At 36.6% G+C, this 20,997-nt stretch overlaps 1 protein-coding gene across 3 annotated transcripts in view; it reads left to right on the top strand.

Moving 5' to 3' along the window:
* Positions 1 to 20,997, top strand: part of chn1 (chimerin 1) — a 181,300-nt gene that overhangs the window by 145,169 nt on the left and 15,134 nt on the right. For 2 of the 3 annotated variants that reach the window (XM_039757676.1, XM_039757675.1), the window contains 2 exons: positions 12,586 to 12,663; positions 14,647 to 14,731. In XM_039757676.1, the coding sequence (XP_039613610.1) occupies positions 12,586 to 12,663; positions 14,647 to 14,731 (163 nt within the window). Of the gene's footprint in view, positions 1 to 11,971; positions 12,098 to 12,585; positions 12,664 to 14,646; positions 14,732 to 20,997 lie in introns of those variants that run through there. The other variant, XM_039757677.1, reaches the window with a different exon arrangement.

Genomic DNA, 20,997 nt, shown 5'->3' with positions numbered 1-20,997 from the left:
TTATTGCTTCTCTCTCATGAATTCAGTACTGCTGGGTTTGAATTCTACAGCCAGCTAAAGTCAGTGTTTAGCTTTCCCATTGTTCATGTACAATATCCTTTGGATACCTTGGTTTTCCTGCAGACATCTCAAAAGAGGTGTATCAGATTGATTTCTGTTAATTGCCCCCATTATGACAGAGTCTATGTATGTAAATGTGTGTGCCCAGCAATGGTTTTGGCATCCTGGGTAGGGTTTTTTCCCCTCTTTGTATCCAGTGCTTCCAGGGTAGACTCTGGCAACCTGAATCTGTGAGTCAGTTTGAGGTTGTATGTTATATCTCAGATGTGCTACTATTAAAAACAAAAATACTACTTTTAAGTCAAAAGAGCCTAAAATGACTTATTTTGAAGATGTAACTTGAGGAGAAGGATAACTACAGTTCTTCTCCTTCCTATTCATTGTTTCCCACCTCTATATGAAGTTTATATGCTTAATCAAGCTTCTCCATACAGCTTGGTCCTGCACCTCCTACTGAATCAGGCCCTTTTCCTTCAGATCTTTTCCTTTTTCCATCCACCTTTGGCCTCCCTCACTTCATCTTCCCCTGTACTTCCTTTCCTCACTCTTTTACCCAAATAGTCACTGTCTCTCCTTATCACATGTCCAAAACACTTAAGCCTACTTTCCTGTCCTTCCTTAGGTATCTCTCCCACTTCTGTTGTACCTCTGATTTGCCTCATTTCTTATTCTGTCCTTTTTTGTAACTCCTCACATTCATTTCAACGTTCTCATTTTGACCGCATCCAACTTCATCTCCTATGCGCCCTTTACTGCCCATGTCTCAGCTCCATATGTTGCTAGTCTTACCACTGTCTTAAAAACCTTAACTTTTAATGTTCTCCTTAATTCTTTGATCACACAATACCCCTGGTGCCTTCTTCCAATTGTTCCATCCACACTGCACTGTATGGATTATCTCTACATCTAATTTTCCATCTTGGACTACCACTGTTCCTAGATTTTTAATTATCTCCACTCTTTTCAGTAGCTCTCCCTGCAGACTAACTTTTGAATCCTGATCATCATTAAACCTCATACATTCTATCTTCTTCCTGTTTATCTTCAAACCTCTATCTTCCAAAGCCCTTCTCCATTCTTCCAGCTTCCTTTCTACTTCATTTCTGGTGCTACACAACACAATCTCATCCACTAAAGGTATGTCCAGGGAATTGGCCTTTTATCTCATGACTCAACACATCCATTATCAGATCAAAGAGGTAAGGACTTAAAGGGGTTCAAACCAGCCCAACTTGGTGTTGGTCCCAATTCCAGATAAACAGAGAGGATTTATGTCAGGATGAACATCTGGCTGTAAAACCTTAATGATGGATCAATCCAATCAGCTTCAGAAAATAGAATAACTGCAGTAATGCTTAACATTAAAATTTTAATTTTTTTTTATAAAATTTAAAATACCTACAGAGTTCCTGGATGTCCTCCTTTTTGATGAAATCCTTGTGAAAGACGTCTTAAAGCCAGTGAGAAAGTTTTGACCATATTTCTTGTGGTCCTGGACTACTAACAAATACTAAATAAAAAGGTTATAACTATTATGAAAGACTAGTTGTGTTACCCACCTTCACCCGGAATATTTCATAAGACAACAACATTAGTTATACTGCTGTTGGTTAATCAGATATATCAGAAGTACTATGTAACTAACTGTTTTTCTGTAGTAATATTATGTACTGACTGTACATGCCAAATGTGATCATGTTCCCCCCATGACCATTCAGGACACTATCCTTTCTTTAGCTGTCACTATCCTTTCTTTAGCTGGCATGGACCATCAGTTGCTTGTGCTCCATCATTCGCTTTCATAAAATCCACTCTTGGCGTGGAGTATAGCATATATGTTAGCATAATATTAACAAATATTGACAAATGAAAAAGCAGTGAACATCTAATCTTCCTTCTATAACATCACCAGATTTCAATTTAATTAGTAAAGCATTTTTGAGATTTTGGACTGTTCAGTTTATATGTTGTAGGAGGTATTTTACCCCTAAATCCATTTACAGTACATTTACTTATTTAGTTGACAAATTTATCCGAACTAACTTACATTTTATGATACAGTCACTAGCAGGATTTGAACCCCTTAGATGTACAATCCTGCCAGCTTTGTCACTACAACAGAAAAAGGTGTTTTTGAGGAGTCAGTCAGTCAGTTAATTTGCATTTTATATATATATATATATATATATATATGTATGTATGTATGTATGTATGTATGTATGTATATATATGTATGTATGTATATGTGTGTGTGTGTGTGTGTGTTTATAGATGAGTAAGTTTAGTTTTATATCCCAATAGCCCTTGTAATACAGTATATCTTATAGGTTAAATATAAGCATGTTTATTTATGTGATAATAAATGCATACTTTTGAAAAGAAGTGGCACAGCAGTTAGTGTAGCTGCCATATGAATTCAGCTTTCTTGCTTCTAATGTGACACTTGGTTGTGGCCATGTGGTGTTCGCACATTCTCTCTCTCTCTCTCTTCCATGCCACACAGGTACAGTCTGTATTTTACGCTAGTAATTCTACAATTAATCTTTTGTTAGCAAGGATGTATATATGAGTGTGTCCAGCAGTGGATTGTTGCTCCATATAAGGCTGATTCCTGCATGCTATTACAAAAGCCCCCTGCAACCTTCAATGGAATTAAGTGGGTTTGAAAATGTTCTTTTTCCAATGTTGAACAGGGGTTTAATAAATTTTGCATTTATGGTAAAATCCATGTTAAAATTATGTACAGTAAAGGATTATTGTAAGCACAAACATGCTAAAGTGTCACTTCATAATTTCTTTGTATTCAGCAGTTTAAATGGAAGTAACCTTTCAAAAGCTATCACTGAGGTTATGCTAAACCTTAACATCAACTGGCCTTCCTGTCAGCTGCACAAGAGAGAATACAAATAAGTGTCCTCTGTGTGAGTTATGATCCACATTTCATTGTTCATGTTGCAGCTTCACATGTTCGTAGCACAATCATAGCTCAAAGTACAGTTTAACAGGAGTACCATCAATAATACTTGGCTCAGCACTGTTGACATTACTTTTGAGGTGGCGGGGGGATTGGGACATAAGCCTAATATCACAGTACGTTACAGAATAATTTGACAGGAATGATGTGCTTCAAATCTCTGTGGAAAACATACTGTATCACCACACTTTTGACTCGCCAGGCACCTCTGTTGACTGTTTCAAAATTCAACCCAACCTGTGGTAGTAACACCCCTTTAACTATGGGAAAGATATTGTTGTAAGTGTTACCGACCTCAGGCCTAGGGGAACCTGGTCCAGGTACAAGTCACTGTTGCTACAGGTTGTGGCCACAGCAATATGGTGAAAGAGCATAAAAGAAACAGGCAGCAGTCATGAGTCTCAGACCATACTTCTCTGTTCTCCCTTATTCTCATTTACCCACAAATATATAAATGCTTCAATCTCTGCATAGATCAACATGACGATCAGTTAAACAATGGTATAAACACTTTTACTTTGTTCCAATAACAAAGGTGATGTTAGCTATCAAGAAGTACCTGATTAGAAACCAATGTCCCCAGGGCTCGTTAATTTTCAAAGGAAGCAGGCAGTTCTATATTACCACATTGTGTGAGGATGAGATACTAATCAAAGCAGTCTGATTATTCAAAGCAGGTGACTCTTTTGCAAGACAGGTAAATATTTATGTCCTGTAGATAGCCATCAACAATAACCTGTAGCAGACTTTTCCAGGAATTTTGCCTTTTCTTCAAATCACTGATTTATAGCCCATTACACTAAGCAACACACAGAAATGTCATTTTCTTTAAAACATTGAATTCTAGCCCATTACATAAGCCATTTTATCAACCACAAGGGTCAAAGAACTTTAAGTAATTACCAATACCAGATTAAGCGTTCTTACAGTCTTTAAAAAAAAACTGTTAAATGCAACACACACCCATCATTCTGCTCATAGTAGTAGTAAAATTCTATCTGCCTATGAAGCACCAAAACTGAAAACAGAAACATTTCCTAACTGTGAGAAGAGTGCTGGAATATAACATCAAGCACATAAACACAACCACTGCCTCCAGGACAACTTTACTTGGGTCCTGGAAAAATACTTTAACATCAAGAATAATATGATATGTAATAGAGCAAAGCCTAACAATATTGTACGAATGAACTGGTCATATTTACGTTACATGAAATTCTTGTAATTTGCAAATATATGAATAATTACACCGATGAGCCACAACATTAAAACCACTGACAAGTGAAATGAATAACATTGATTATCTTGTTTCAGTGGCACCTGTCAAGGAGTGGGATATATTAGGCAGCAAGTGAACACTCAGTTCTTGAAGTTGATGTTTTGGAAGCAAAAAAATAAAAAAGAATAAAGATCTGAGCAACTTTGACAATGGGCAAATTATGATGGTTAGGCAAATGTGTCAGAGCCTCTTTAAAATGCCAGGTCTTATGGGGTGTTCCCGCGCTGGAGTGGTTAGTACTTAACCAAAATTAGTCCAAGGAAGGTCAACTGGTGAACCGGCTATAGTGTCATGGGTGTCCAAGGCTCATTGTTGCACATGGGGAACGAAGGCTGGCCAGTCTGGTCCGATCCCACAGAACTACTGTAGCACAAATTGCTGAAAAACTTAATGCTGGCCATGAGAGAAAGGTGTGAGAACACAGTGCATCTCAGCTTGTTGCATAGCCGCAAGCCAGTCAGAGTGCTCATGCTACCCCGTGTCCACTGCTGAAAGCACCAAAAATGGGCACATGAGTCTCAGAACTGCACCATGGAGCAGTGGAAAAAGGTGGCCTGTTCTGATTAATCAAGTTTTCTTTCCGATTATGTGGACATCCAGGTGTGTGTGCATTGTTTACCTGGTGAAGAGAGATGACAGCACTATGGGTAAAAAGGCAAGCCAGTAGAGGCAGTGTGATGTTATGGGCAGTGTTCCATTGAGAAAACATACAGTACATCCTGGCATACATGTGGGTGTTACTCTGACATGTACCACCTGTCTAAAGATTGTTGAAGACCATGTACACCCCTTCAAAGCAACATTATACCCTGATGGCAGGGGATAGTACAGGGGTGTCCAGATCTATTTAATGAAGAGCCAGATCATCTGGATGACTTTGATTTATACGCACACGATTCCAGTTCGGCGCAAAGACAATTCTTCATGACGTCAGTTTGCACACTTCTAGATGGTCCGGGATTTTTCAGGTGATTTTCTATGTAATAAACTTAAGTTATAGCGTAATGAAAATTGCATAATTAGATCTGGACCACCCTAGAGGATAATGTGCCCAGCCACATTGCAAAAAATGTTCAGGAAAGGTTTGAGGAACATGGCAAAAAGTTCAGGGTCTGAACTTGACCTCCAAATTCCCCAGATCTCAATTCAACCGAGCATCTGTGGGATGTGCTGAAAAAACAAGTCTGATTCATGGAAGTTCCAACGTACATGGCTTAAAGGAACTTCTGCTAATGTGTTGGTGCCAGATACCAAACGATATCTTTAGAGGTCTTGGCAGAGTCCATGCATTGATGGGGCAGAATTGTTCTGATGGGGGACCTATTCAATATTAGGCAGTGTTGTGACTGCTTGACGTACATTGCAATCAGCTTGTCCAGGAAATGGAAAGTAAAGCTCCTAATTGGTGAAATTTTGAATCCCAACAGTAGAATTTGGGCATGCCAAATTACCCATATCCATCCTGTAGACGATCAGGAACAGAAGGAGCATAACACAGCACATTCTACACAAGTCAGACACGTACATGTTGGTATCTCACTTAAAGGACACTTGGGTATTGCTAGATTTACTCACCAATGAAGTCTTGCATTAACACCCTCCACCTCCATACAGGTTTATATAAATTTCTTACATATCGGAGCAATTAATCATGGATAAGTGGAAGTGATACAGTATTCACTTCATTGTTGTATAGACCTCTTCATCACAAGTTGAGACATCTATATACAGTACATAAAGATAGACATTATAGTAAGAAGGGTCTGTGTACATTATCTTAAGTTCCATAAATCCAGCCAGCTATTTTAGTTAAAGGAGCTATGTGGAGGCCAATCAGTAGTGTCCTGCCTTTGATTGATCAGTTGTCATCACAAATGAGTTACAATATACATCCATCTTTCTTATAAACTTCATTTGCTGTGTGTTTTTGCAAAAGATTGATTAAATGAATGTCAATTACAGAACAGCATGGAATTGCCTATGACACATACTGTCCTTATACTATATTGTCTCTGCGCAGCTGGAAACTGACACAGGCAGACAAAACCATTAAATTATTATTTGAGCCACCACATTGGTCATAATGTTACGTCTGTCAACAAATGTTTTTTTTTTTTTTTGTAGTCGTTTTGATCTTAAGCAATAAATGTCAACAATGTTTGCAACAGTTAACTGTAAATGTGTGAATAAACAACTTAATTTTAGTAGGCTACAACATTTGTGAGCTTTCTCACATGGAAGCTTTAAATAGAGGGTCTTTGACCACATGTGAAAAAAGAAAATAATGTATAAAATTTAAAACATGAACAGTACTAGCAGCCGTTAATCCACCCAGATCTGATATGGGTAATGGGATTATAGCAGGCCAATCCTATCGCTTTTTAGGAAAGAACGAGGAAGAGCGCCTTAAGCAGACACGTGGTTATTGTATATTGCTCCCTCTCTCATATCATTTGTGCAATCAATTATTTTAAGTGTCATGTTGTTTACGGTCCTTCCATACTTCCAAGATTTTATGGATAATTATCTTGTCATGCTGTCTCCCAGTAATCTTCTGTCTGGTTTACATCCTTTTTTTCATAACTGAACACCGGCAAATAAATATTTTTGTGAATTTTGTATAGCTACCCCCTCCCCATAAAGAAGGTTAAGACTATATAACTCTGGGTAGTCATTAAAAAGTGTTGGATAAAATGAAGGGATTTGGGGCACAATAGAGAGGTAGTTAAGCAGCTGCCAGGGTATTTAATGAGACTGCTGCAAGGTCAGATAAGATCAGGCTGGACACTGTGCCCGTTCACTTGCAAATATCCTTTGTTTAGTTTATCTTTTGATTAGTATACATTTTTGCTTGTCTTTTTTTTCATTTCTTGCAAAGCTGTGCTCTTTCCAACCGTCGCAAGCTACCAGCATATTGCCGACTGAATCTGTTTGTTTGATGTCTGAATTTTAATGCTGATGGTGAATTAATTGCTTCTTTCTACATGCAGGCTCTCCAGTACTCATAGCTACAAGGCTTTAATGGTGTGGTGTTATTTTACAGATGGAGACTAATCTGCAGAGTAGTTTTGTTTATATTCAGATAATAAATACTAGTCTCATGAATATGTTTAGGAATGGTGTGTCCAATGGGAAATCATCATTATTGAAAAAAAATTTCATTTTAAATGATTTTTTTCAAAACTTGGTAAAATATGAGAAAAGACTCTTCTTCATTTAATGCTTTTCAAAAACCTAATTTACAATAGTATACATAATCTAGGGTGAGACAAATTACACATGAACTACCTACATGTGGTTTATTCTAGCTTGATGCTTTAGCTACTAGTTAGCCAATGTCCTCCATCTCTTTCTTTGGAAAAATGGAGAGAGAGTGTGTAGCAGTTACAGTCTATGGCTAGCAAGAGCATACTAATATTGTGGCATTGTGCATACACTTAGTCTTGAACTAGTTCAGTGGGTTTTGGCTCCATCATCTGCGCTGTTTGGTTGGGGGTATGTATTGTGTTTTGCAGTATTACATAGTACAGCTTTTGCTACTAAAAAGATTGCTATATTTCCAGTAAATAATACAAACACAATTTTCAAAACAAAAGTCATAAAGGCACTGTGTTGTGTTTTTAAAGAGCTACAGTACAGGCAAAAGTAATATGGGCAGATGATAATACAATGTATAGCATTGCTCCTTCCAAGCACCAGGGATCTGCTAGTCTCGTCACTGTCTGGGTGAAGTTTGCACATTGTCCCCATGGGTTTCCTCTGTATACTCCAGTTTCCTTTCAGTGACATTCTGTTAGTTAAGTGATTGTTCTGAATTGGTTTTAATGTGCCACATAAAGGAATGGCCTTCTGCCTACCCAGAACTTCAGGAATCTCAAAGGCACCCTCAGAAATTTGAGTAGTGGTAACTTGAAATTCTTGAATGTTTTAATTGGTGAAATTGTACTTTATTATCATTCGGTATATATTCTGTTATTTGCTGTTTTACATTGAGTTAGCCATAGTGAAAAGTCTTATAGCACCATGCTGAAAGAGCTAAAATAAATGGACATTGCTAGTGTTCTTCTTTTATACTGTGTGTACAGTATATGTGTGTGTGTGTATATATATATGTATGTATATTATGTGTATAGTATGTGTGTGTGTGTGTATGTATGTATGTATATATATATATATATATATATATATATATATATATATATATATATATATATATATATATATATACACACAGTAGTGTGAAAAACTATTTGCCCCCTTCCTGATTTCTTATTCTTTTGCATGTTTGTCACACAAAATGTTTCTGATCATCAAACACATTTAACCATTAGTCAAATATAACACAAGTAAACACAAAATGCAGTTTTAAATGATGGTTTTATTATTTAGGGAGAAAAAATCCAAACCTACATGGCCCTGTGTGAAAAAGTAATTGCCCCTGAACCTAATAACTGGTTGGGCCACCCTTAGCAGCAATAACTGCAATCAAGCGTTTCTGATAACTTGCAATGAGTCTTTTACAGCTCTGGAGGAACTTTGGCCCACTCATCTTTGCAGAATTGTTGTAATTCAGCTTTATTTGAGGGTTTTCTAGCATGAAGCGCCTTTTTAAGGTCATGCCATAGCATCTCAATTGGATTCAGGTCAGGACTTTGACTAGGCCACTCCAAAGTCTTCATTTTGTTTTTCTTCAGCCATTTAGAGGTGGATTTGCTGGTGTGTTTTGGGTCAGTGTCCTGTTGCAGCACCCAAGATCGCTTCAGCTTGAGTTGACGAACAGATGGCCGGACATTCTCCTTCAGGAGTTTTTGGTAGACAGTAGAATTCATGGTTCCATCTATCACAGCAAGCCTTCCAGGTCCTAAATCGGCAAAACAACCCCAGACCATCACACTACCACCACCATATTTTACTGTTGGTATGATGTTCATTTTCTGAAATGCTGTGTTCCTTTTATGCCAGATGTAACGGGACATTTGCCTTCCAAAAAGTTCAACTTTTGTCTCATCAGTCCACAAGGTATTTTCCCAAAAGTCTTGGCAATCATTGAGATGTTTCTTAGCAAAATTGAGACGAGCCCTAATGTTCTTTTTGCTTAACAGTGGTTTGCGTCTTGGAAATCTGCCATGCAGGCCGTTTTTGCCCAGTCTCTTTCTTATGGTGGAGTCGTGAACACTAACCTTAATTGAGGCAAGTGAGGCCTGCAGTTCTTTAGACGTTGTCCTGGGGTCTTTTGTGACTTCTCGGATGAGTCGTCTCTGTACTCTTGGGGTAATTTTGGTCGGCCGGCCACTCCTGGGAAGGTTCACCACTGTTCCATGTTTTTGCCATTTGTGGATAATGGCTCTCACTGTGCTTCGCTGGAGTCCCAAAGCTTTAGAAATGGCTTTATAACCTTTACCAGACTGATAGATCTCAATTACTTCTGTTCTCATTTGTTCCTGAATTTCTTTGGATCTTGGCATGATGTCTAGCTTTTGAGGTGCTTTTGGTCTACTTCTCTGTGTCAGGCAGCTCCTATTTAAGTGATTTCTTGATTGAAACAGGTGTGGCAGTAATCAGGCCTGGGGGTGGCTATGGAAATTGAATTCAGGTGTGATACCCCACAGTTAGGTTATTTTTTAACAAAGGGGCAATTACTTTTTCACACAGGGCCATATAGGTTTGGATTTTTTTTCTCCCTAAATAATAAAAACCATCATTTAAAAATTGCATTTTGTGTTTACTTGTGTTATATTTGACTAATGGTTAAATGTGTTTGATGATCAGAAACATTTTGTGTGACAAACATGCAAAAGAATAAGAAATCAGGAAGGGAGCAAATAGTTTTTCACACCACTGTGTGTGTGTGTGTGTGTGTGTATATATATGTATGTATATATATATATATATATATATATATATATATATATATATATATATATATATATATAATATACACACATGTTTAACTTAGACACGGTTAGAGAGCTGGCTGAATCATAGCTCTCAAATGAAAATGCCATTAACAGATATTTGAACATGAACCTAGCATATGTAGGTTTAAAAAGAAGAACATCTTAAATAATAAAGACATTATGACTAACACCATCCGAACCACACCTTATTGATCCTCTTCATCCTCTTGCACCTTCACCCCCTCCCTCATTTGCTATATATTGCCTTTGATTCCTGTGTGTCTAATCATTTTCTTCTGAACCTGTTAGGCTGTCAAAAGCTTAGGAATAAAATGCTATTTTAAGATATCTGATTATTTTTTCCCTTTGTGGATTCCTAGCTACAAATATCCAAACTGTATCACAGACCTTTACTTCCATATGTATATATATGTGCTCCTGAGTGTGTGTGTATCTATCTATCCTGCCGAGTATACTAAAATAGCTATCTATTATATAGTGCCTTTCACATCTATCTATCTGTCTATTGTGGACAGTCAGCCTCGGACACACAGGCAGACAGACACCATAAATGTCCAAAACATACACGTTTATCTGTAAACAGCACCACAATGCCTTATCACCAACAGTCTTGTCTCTTTTTCTCTTTCTCTCTCTCTCTTCGTCGCCTCTACTCCCCTCCTCACAAGCTCCATCTCCTTCCTCCCATCTCCAGCTCATCTACTAGAGGGAGGCAACCCCTTTTATAATTACCTGGAAGGGCTCCAGGTCCTCTGTCTGGTGTCCTGGTGTGGCAGACGTGTCAGATGAAGCCACCCGTAAGCACTCCAGGTCCCCCTGGGATTTCTTCCGGCAGCACTTCCTGGTGTGGCGGAAGTGCTGTCATCCAGGGTTCCAGAAACATCTGGGCACCCCCTGGCGGTGGCCACGTCCTCCCACAGGGATGAGCTTCCCAGTTCTGTTCAGGTGGCCCCCAAGCAGACCAAGGTGGCTGCCTTCTCGTGGCCCAAGGAAGGTATTGTCCATCTCGTGGACCGTCCAGGTGTCTCGACTGGGTAGGGTCCCCAGCTGTCTGCCGCACTCATATATATTTTTTCAATTAAGTGACTGCTCACCGTCGCATAATGAGTCAGTTAAATGAATTACGATGATATTTTGTGAAAGAGAGTTTTCAGCACCTAAATGACAAGGGTAATGACTTTATAGGGTGAAGACTTTGAATTCTTACAGTTCTCTTAAGTTAGCATTGTCAACAGTGCATATATTTAAAGCATATATTAACTAAATGGCACCTTCAGGAGTTAAAGTAAAAACATTAAAGCAGTTTTTCTCATAGAGGCACAGGCAATTGTGTTTATTTTATTGTCTAAATACCTCGGCAGCAGTGGTTTAGAAAGTCTGCTCCCAGCTTGAATTGAATCATGCTGGTATAGTCCTCATCTTTTTTATAGTACAGTACTGTCTAATGTGATGTGCACAACATCGAGTGTTTTTGTGGGGGGTAGTGTAGAAATATTGGAAAATACAGGGTAACAAACTGTCTTCTTTGGGAGAAGTTAACTTGCGAGCATTGTATAACATTTAGGTAATATGCTAGCTCTGTTTTTAATGGGTTTACTGGCAGCAATAGTGTGAGTCTCCTGTTTTTAAAGCAATACAGCATGGGCAGCTTCTTGTCATTGGTTAGCTGCTTCCTTAGAGGACCTGACTAATCCAGCGTGACTGCTGTTGGACGGCCCCCTCCTTTGCTAGACAGAGCCTGGCAGCCGTTCAGTAGCTAGAAATTGATCACACGCAGAATAGGCTGTGTCTGTGATGCTCTGTGAATATCCTTTCAAAAGAAGAGGAAAGAAGATTAAAACATTTGTTTCAAAATGCATCAGGCTTGTATGTAGATAATGATGGGCACAGATTCATTTTATTTGCTTGTTTTTTTTAGAGTGCATTTAGCTTTTGTTTTTCTTCTTTTTAAGTAAGCATCTTTAAAGGTCCTGGTCTTGTGCTGACCAGTCCTATTTCTTCTCTGTTTTCAAAGGGAGCCTTCTTTATTTCAGCAGCAAATGTCTTTTAGAAAACATTGTAAGACACAATGTCCCTTCGTCAAAGTATTTGTTGTTCTTGAGCACTGACATGAGCTTTTAGAAATAAAATCAGTAAAGCAAATCAGATTGATAAATTCAGATATAACTCTGCCTGCCAAAATGCCATCTAGAGAATCATATTCTAGCCTGAAAAGTGACAAGTCATTCATTCACAAGCCTAAGCAAGAAAGCCATCAGCAGGACATACTGGCAGCAGCACTAGGAATGAAAATGGGACCTCGGAAACCAGCGAGTACAATTTGGCAACCACTGAAACTGTTTGCTTATTCACAGCTGACTTCGTTGGTGAGAAGGGCCACTTTGAAGGAAAATGAACGTGCTCAGAAATACGAGAAGGTCCACAACTTTAAGGTAAGCGTCAAAATTAACTTTTTTATTTATTTTTTTTAAATATGTTTATATATCTGCATGCTTTTTTCTAAGGAAAAGCCCCCAGAGTAATGTGTATACCCCCATTAAAATGTTGCTTATAATGCTATAATCAGTTTTCGCAACAGTTTGAAAATAACTGTTACTAATGAGCATAAATGCAGTAACATTAGACTAAGCTTTCTTCTTTTCTACATTTTAGTTTTCTGATATTTTTGTATAAAATTGATCCGCTAGCTGCTTTTCTCATTTACAAATGATAAAGCACTAAATTTTAATAATGCCATTCAATGCAAATGCAATATTATTGAGTCTGTGCTACCTACTTCTTACAATGGTAATAATGCTGAGAGTAATAAAGCTTTAAGTTAGATTTCCTGCCTGAATGAAAGTAAAATGCACGATTCCAAAAAAAAATAAAAATAAAATAAAACCTAAAGGTGTCCAATATGTAAAGCTTGTGTGGGCAGACTGCAGTTAGATGCTAAAGAACCAACAGCATGATTTCAAAAGCAGCACTAGGTACCACCACTTTACCACTTAGCTGTATCCAGTATACCTCCCATATCTACAGTACCTTCCTTGTAATTGAGGCCCCAGGAATAAAGGAAATGAATCTGGTCGAGGGCAGCCAAACTGCTGACTCGTACAAAGCTGCCATCTCTGATGTGCATCTTTCTTTAAACAGTTTTAGTGCCTTGACTATTGTTATCCTTTACAATTGATATTAAACTGTAGCAGACAGGGTATTCTTATCAGCATTCAGCAGAATATTGTGGGAATGAATATAATGTTGTAAATGTTGTTTTGAATTTATAATATAAACCGTTCAGGAGCTTAAAAATGACTAGAAGCACCTTGTCTTTTTTTTTTTTTTTTAATTATTATTTTATCTGCGCGTGTTTTGGGTTGTCTGAAGTTTGAAGTATAGTTACCATTATGGTTCTATTAAAAGTAAAGTTGTGACTATGATAGACATATAGATAAGGAGTGTGTTCTTAAGAGTTTTCATTTTGAAAATTTTCAAATATGTCATTTAAAAGATCTCAGAAAAGAGTAGCCAATACTTAAGTATTTTGGATGATACACCATTTCATAATACTGCTCGTATATTATTTATTTAGTTTTATCAGGACTATAATGTAAACTTGTACTCTGTACTGATACTAATCTAGCAATGAATCCTGTGCTAGTGGGGCAGTAACGAACATCACAACATGGTGTTTGGTTTCACTCGCTCTGGGAGGCAGCTTTTGATGTTGCTGCTCCAACGTCGTTATTGCTTATTTCCATGACAACACACCCTCTCATGCACTTGGCATCACCAAAGACTTATTGCCTGCCCCCGCTTGGAGACTACTTCTCAATTTTTAATAAATTCCTCCTGAATAATTTGTATTCATATTTTCCCCGTTATTTCATTATCTCATCGGTCCAGGTCTGTTTTTACAATAGCTGCTGTCTTTTGATAAATATTTTTGATTTGTGCCATTTATTTTTTTTAATTAGACCATGATTCAGTTGGGGGGGGAGGAAGGGGCTGGGAATTTTGTGCCTGCATGCTTTCCTATTGTGTTTAAAGGTGTGCTACATGCATGTATATAATGTGTATATATTTTTTATCGTGTGGCATATTTTAGAGAAAATGTTTTGTGCTCTTTGTATGTTAATACACATGCATAAATATATATGTAATAGATATGTAATATACTGTACATGTATATCATGTATATTACATATTTTGGTTTACAGATTTGTACTTGTATACTATACATAGCTGGCTTTTTTTTTTTTTTTACTTTGTCTTTAAAAGGTTTTTTGTTATAAATATGAATTTTCTGATTGACTAACACCTCTAATGTTTCCCCTTTTAAAGTTCTCAAATGTCACAAACAAAAACAAAGTAATTGAAGCGGTTAGTATCATAAAGTTTCAAAGTAAATGTTTTTATCTTTCTTTCTGTAGGTTCACACATTCAGAGGACCTCACTGGTGTGAATATTGTGCAAATTTCATGTGGGGTCTCATTGCTCAGGGAGTGAAGTGTGCTGGTATGCATTTAAGTGTTCTTTTTGTACTTCTTTAATTCTATTGTCTACTTAGACTTTTTTTCCCCATTTTAAGAAAATAGACTTATTCAATTTAAAAAGATTTGTGTATGTTATAATTACATGCTGTTTGGAGCTCTAAACTACGTGGTAGAATAAAGTTTATAAAGTTTTTTTTTCTTTTGGGCCTTGTCTTCAGTCTACAATAAGCCTGTACTTGTATTACTGCTACTCACAATTAGTGGCTAACCACAGATATTAGCCATTAAATACCTTAAAATATACACAATGTGCTACATAACCTCAGATATTAGCCATTAAATACTTTCAAATATGCACATTTTTTCACATATTGTACATTTAATGTTCTATGAGTTACACCATAAACTAAATGTTTTATCGACTAGTGGCTAAAGTTTGTGTGACACTACTAAGCACGTTGCTTACGGTAAATTGTCTAAATTACTTGTCTAAATCATTGTACAGGTCAGTCTTAATAAATTATTAATAAATGGCCCTGTTTTGGGATTAACTATAGAGTGGTGTTTACAAAATGAACATTCTAGACAATGGCTGCTGTTTGTTTGCTTGTTTACTTACTGTGCTCAGCCTGTAAATCTAATTCTGTTTCTGGGTGAAGTTCCCCGTTATACAGTGCAGGCACTACCAGGTTAAGCTTTCTAGGTAGATTTATGGGAAATATTTTGTAGCCCAGTGCTGCTTGCCAGTTCCTGTTTAGCTCAGTTGTCAAAGGTAATTTCAAGATAGAGTTTGAGACTCCTCAAGATACTATGTTTAACATATTACTATTATGTTTCTTTTTGTGAAGAAATATTTTTAAAATTTCTTTGAAATTTAGTGAGCATTAATGTAGTCACATTAGATTAACCTTTCTTCTTTCCAACATTTTGGCTTACTGTTGCTTTTTGTATAAAACTTATCTGTTAGCTGGTTTGGTTATTTACAAATTATAAAGGTGTAAATTCTAATAATACCTTTCAATGCAAAAGTAATATTAGCGAGTCTATACCACCTACACAATGGTGAGAATGTTTAGAGTTATAAGGTTTTAAGTTAGATTTACTTGCTTGAGTTTTATCAGTGCTCTGGCATTATTTTTGAATGGATTTTCTGTTAAAAGTGGACATCCATGCTCTTTCATAGTATGTACAATTGTGTCTCCCATTAATCTCTATTTGTGTTAACATCTGCCTCAAACCTCATATCCCAATAGAAGGAAGGAGTCCAAAAAAGCACCCAAAATTATATTGTGGGATAGTAAAAACTGAATAGGAAAGATGCATTAAAAAACTGTGAAAACATTTATTAAATTGTAACAAAAAAGGAATATTAAATAAATGGTGTCTCTAAACTTGAACAGGATGCGAGTTACTTGAGTGCCACCTTTCAGGAATGTCCTTGAGGTCTTATTTTTTTTATAAGTAATTCTCATTAAGAGAAGGTAAAATTAGTTTAGATAAACTTTATTTATCCCTTCATTGAAGATTCATTCATGCTGTTAGCACTATTGCATAAGTGGTACCAGTAAATATCATTAATGGCATAACAAGTATAAGGAACAATCGCCAGTGTGATTTGTCTTGTATATCAGATGTGTGCAAATGAGAAACCACTGCCAGATTTTAACAGATGTTTCCATAGTTAAGCTCAGTGTACATGTGAATCCTTATCGCAAGGGAAATGTAAGCTATTAACTGTAGCAGATGCATTATTTACAAAGATTAAAATATATGGCAACCTTCAATTAGACTTGTCCAGAGAGGGAGAAAGAGAATATCGACGTGTGAATATGGATAAGACAAAGGCTGTATATTTTTACATGTTTCAGGCTTACTCCATTATAAGCCTTTAAGCACCATTCTTCACAAAGAAACATATTAAATATACTAAAAACCAAAAGAATGATTTTTTTTTTCTGTTCTTGCTTGCTGAGGAGATGAAAATTTTCCAACTTTCTGTTAATTGGTAGTACTGTGTATCGATGTGTTCATTTTGTACTTTGTAAAATTCTTTTTTTATATATATATATATTTTCTTGGTATAGTAATGTGTAGCCATCCAGAAGATGTTTCCAGTAGCAGTTTTATATGACATTCTTAATAATAGCACCTCTTTATAAAAAAAAAAAAAAGTGACTTTTGTTAGTTGCATCATAATTTTTAAGTGGCTTATTTTGTAAAGAAATTCAAGTACTGTATTCCTTCTCCTGTTTGTATAATTAATAAAAAAGATGCATTTTTCCATTAGAATGTATTTAATTATATTGCCTGGTAGCTTATTTATGCTATGTCCATGCAATAGGAATTGGGTAAATCAAATGGTTTCCCATGGTGCTCTGTGTTATATGTGTATTTGATATAGGAAATTTAATTTTAGCACTTTTTTTCTTTCTTTTTCCTTCAATTAAGATTTCCTCATTTTCTGTCCTTAATGGTTTGAGCCTGCTATAGCCAGCAACTGGTATCTATCTATCTATCTTATCTATCTTATCTATCTGTTTGTGCAGTATCATTTCATGTTCACAATGTGCTGAAATCGCAGTTATTTTGTCACATGACCCTCTCCCCCACCTTACCTCTCTCTCTCTTTAATATACTGTAGAGTTCTGCTTGAGTAAAGATGAATCGGTAGATTTTTTATGGAACTGGTAGGAGTAAGTTCCTCAGTATGCTTAAACAGCATTAATTATATATGAGAAGTAAAGACCATCACTCAGCCCACACACAGTCTTGCTGAGATCAGTCTTAGTTTGTTTGATGGCTTGCTTGTTGTGGTTAAGTGAAAGGGGAACAATGAATGGACAAGAAAAAATCATGTTTATTGGAAGAGGGAGAATCTCCAGAGCTATCTTAAAAATAAAAACAGAGAATGTAGTATTATTATTATTATTTATTAGATGGCAACCTCAAGAAAAGTCCATAAATTGGATTCTACAGTGTGTTGTGTAAACACTTTTCAAAATTAAATGACTCTCTGCAAGATGATGCCCTCATTACATTCTATGCAGGTTTTCAATCGCATGTTTACGTAAGTATATAATATTCACTTATTACTATCATTTGTTTGAATAGAGTAGATAACACAATATAGGCCTACTATATTTTTAACAATGGATAATTGGCAGCTACAATGAATAATTTTATCGCAACACAGTAGTTCTGATAATCTAAGCTTATTCTTTTGGCAGTTGAGTCTTCTGGGCAGTGATCTGTGCTGCTGAGTCTTATATTTCTGGACATTTCAAGGTGAAAGGAGGCAGGGAAACAAAGAATTGGTTCTGTACAGAGCAAGATAAAAAACGCTACTTTCTATCTGCATCATGCACTCTACATCATCTGCTCACTGGCAAAAAGGTTCCTATCTTGTGGAAATGGCAAGCAGAGAAATTACTGGAAAAATAATTTTCCACAAAAAATTCCAGTAAATAACAAAGTCAAACAAAGATGGAGAGTAAAATTGCTTGAATGTGTGTAGAGCATAAAGACTAGCAGCACTAAATTGTTAAATAACTCAGGCTTTCCTTATAAATTAAAAAAATAAACCAATATCCCCAAAATATTACTTACAGTAACTAGCAAAAGAGGAAAGATCTGATAATCTTTACCATAGGTCAAAATGAACTGTCAAACTAAATAAGAGTAGAGTACATTTCAAGCAAAGCTTTGGTCTCTGTAATCAAAGAATCAATGTAGAGTGAAATTGAATAAACTAGAAGTAAACACTGTGCTTATGATTAACAAGCATGCAAAAAGTGCATATAGTCCAGTTAATTAGCTTATTGCAATGTAATAGCATTGTATATGTTTTCAAATCAAGAGGTCATGTTTGTGCTTTTTCTTATGAATTTATATTTGATTTCAGTCATGTACATCATGCTTGAACTTTAGACCTTTTGATCAACTGCATGTGACATATTCATTAGGGTTATGTGCCAGTAGATAATACCTGTCTTGATATATTTATACCATTGCCATTTATGTACATTTGGTTCGTTCATATTTAAAAAAAATAAATAAATAAAATAACAATTCTGATCAGAGGGAGCAGAAAAAAGAATAATAGCCATTCTTCAGTGGTTACACATTAAATGTGCAGTAAAGTAGACTTTGTGGTGGGTTTAGTGATAAAGAAGGACCGTTTGCCATATAGGACATTTATGATGAGGTCAAGGCTTACCCGAAAGAAGTGTTAAGCACTGGGTAAAATATCCAATTTATACATTAGAAAGAGAGCAAAGTCTTGCCAACTGCAGCCCTGGATCACCTCACAAGCAGGGTATGATTTGGACATTTTCTTTTTTTATTCTGCACAAATATTGGTGCTACTGTGTGTTCACTGGTTAAGCCAAAAGTAGTCCAAATAGGCTATATGCACACTCTCTTCTGGATTCTGCATCAGAATGATATGAAACTGGACTAGCTATGGCATTTTTCACCCGATCACTTCAAGACGTGCCCAGACTTAGGGTAAACGACATAAGTTGAATTACAGTATTTAATCATTGTACCAAATGTCAGGAGCTAAAAAGGATAAAGGGCTTCAAACTTTGTTTCATGCTACTTCTGCAATTATGAAGGTAAGATCCAAACGTATTCAAAACTTTTTTTGTCTACTATGAACTTACGTGAAATAAATATGTGATTACTTTAGGCTTCTTTAACAAAAACAATTTCAATAATTCGCCTGTCTCTGAATAAAGTTTAAAGACTATGTACGTAAGGTTAACACTGCAACGGCGCTGGACAAGTTGTATCAGCTAGGGACGAGTCACCAAAGAAAGAGCTGGTATTACATCGTCAATAGGAGGAGCGCCTATAAAAATGGCATTTCTGCACACTCTCACACATGCTTTTACCAACTAGTGTAGCAAAAGGCAAGCAATCCTTTTAAGAATAGCAAGCCATCTCTCAAAGAGCCATGGAAAGAGCACAGAATCCATCCACTGTGGCACTCGGCGCCAGTGCTACAATGCATAATATGTAATAACGTGAGTCTGCTGGATATCTTGGAAAGAAAGAAAAAAAAAGTCTCTGACACAGCCAGCAAAATGGTGAATGCCAAAACTGCTGCTTCATTGTAAGGGTCTCAATTTGTTTCCACAGCTGGAGGATCTCCTCTCTTAAAGACATGTTTTCATCAAGCACTAGGTTGACAACTGGTGGATCCAGAGCCAGAGCATTGTCATGGTCTCTCAAGGATTATATCATCCTTCTCCTCACCTGATGTGTCATTCTCCATTGGTCGCTTACTCTTCTCCCAAATTCTCGGTCGTCAAAGTGGAACATTGAAATTGTTCTATTCAAACAACGCAGGAATCAGTCCCTTTTTTAAATAGTCGCTGCCCCATCTCATTTCCTGGATTTTTAGGTTTTGTTTTTGTAAATACTGACTACAGACGCTGGTATAGGGACTAACCATAAAGCTCTGTCTCTGTACAGTTATGATCCATTTAGATCAAGTTCTCACATCAGAGGGAGATGTATATAAACTAAGTACTTTGTTGTTCTTACTGGATGCTCGACATAAAGGTGCACAACAATGTTCAGCTGTGGAGCTATCTGTATGCTGAAACTTGACCTTTTTCTATGACATTCTCCCCACTAAAGTAAAATCACAACTTTCAGTATGGACAATGAAAGTGACTGAGCTGGATGAGATTTCACTGGAAGTATGTCAGCACTACAGTGTGCATATAGCCTATTGCATCCAGTACTCTCGGGCTTCTGACCCTGTGTCTTTCATTGTTTTCATGACTGTTCTCTGTTGAACTTATCTTTGCAAAACTTCCTGCCATGGCAGTTTTTGTATTTAAAGGTAAATCTTTGCAGTTTGATCTCCTCTTCGGTGATTGTGACTAAAAACGCGATAAAAGGACCAAGAAAGACTCTTCAGTATACAACTGATTTGTACAAAGTTTTTGCACATCTACATATTTCTCTCTTCAGTGTCACAAGTGTTTTTTTTTTTTTAGTATAAACGTTGTTGTTCCTTTAAGTATGCTGCTGATGTCAAATAAATAATGATAAAACTATCAACCAAAATGATTTTCCCAGAGTATGCCATGGGAATTTCAATATTGTTAAAGTCTAGAATTATGCTGATAGGGTGCGACACACCTAATAATTGGCAAAGAAAAACAGGCTTAATAATTTATCCCAGAGAAACGAGGAGTTATTTATAATTATAAAAGTAAAATTGAGACACTGGACAGAACCCTGATGTAATGCCAAGGTGTCTGGATTTTAGCC

The sequence above is a fragment of the Polypterus senegalus genome, chromosome 6, assembly GCF_016835505.1.
Source record: "Polypterus senegalus isolate Bchr_013 chromosome 6, ASM1683550v1, whole genome shotgun sequence".
Lineage (NCBI taxonomy): Eukaryota > Metazoa > Chordata > Cladistia > Polypteriformes > Polypteridae > Polypterus > Polypterus senegalus.
The sequence above is the reverse complement of the archived record's forward strand: the minus strand, read 5'-3'. Positions and strand labels throughout refer to the sequence as shown.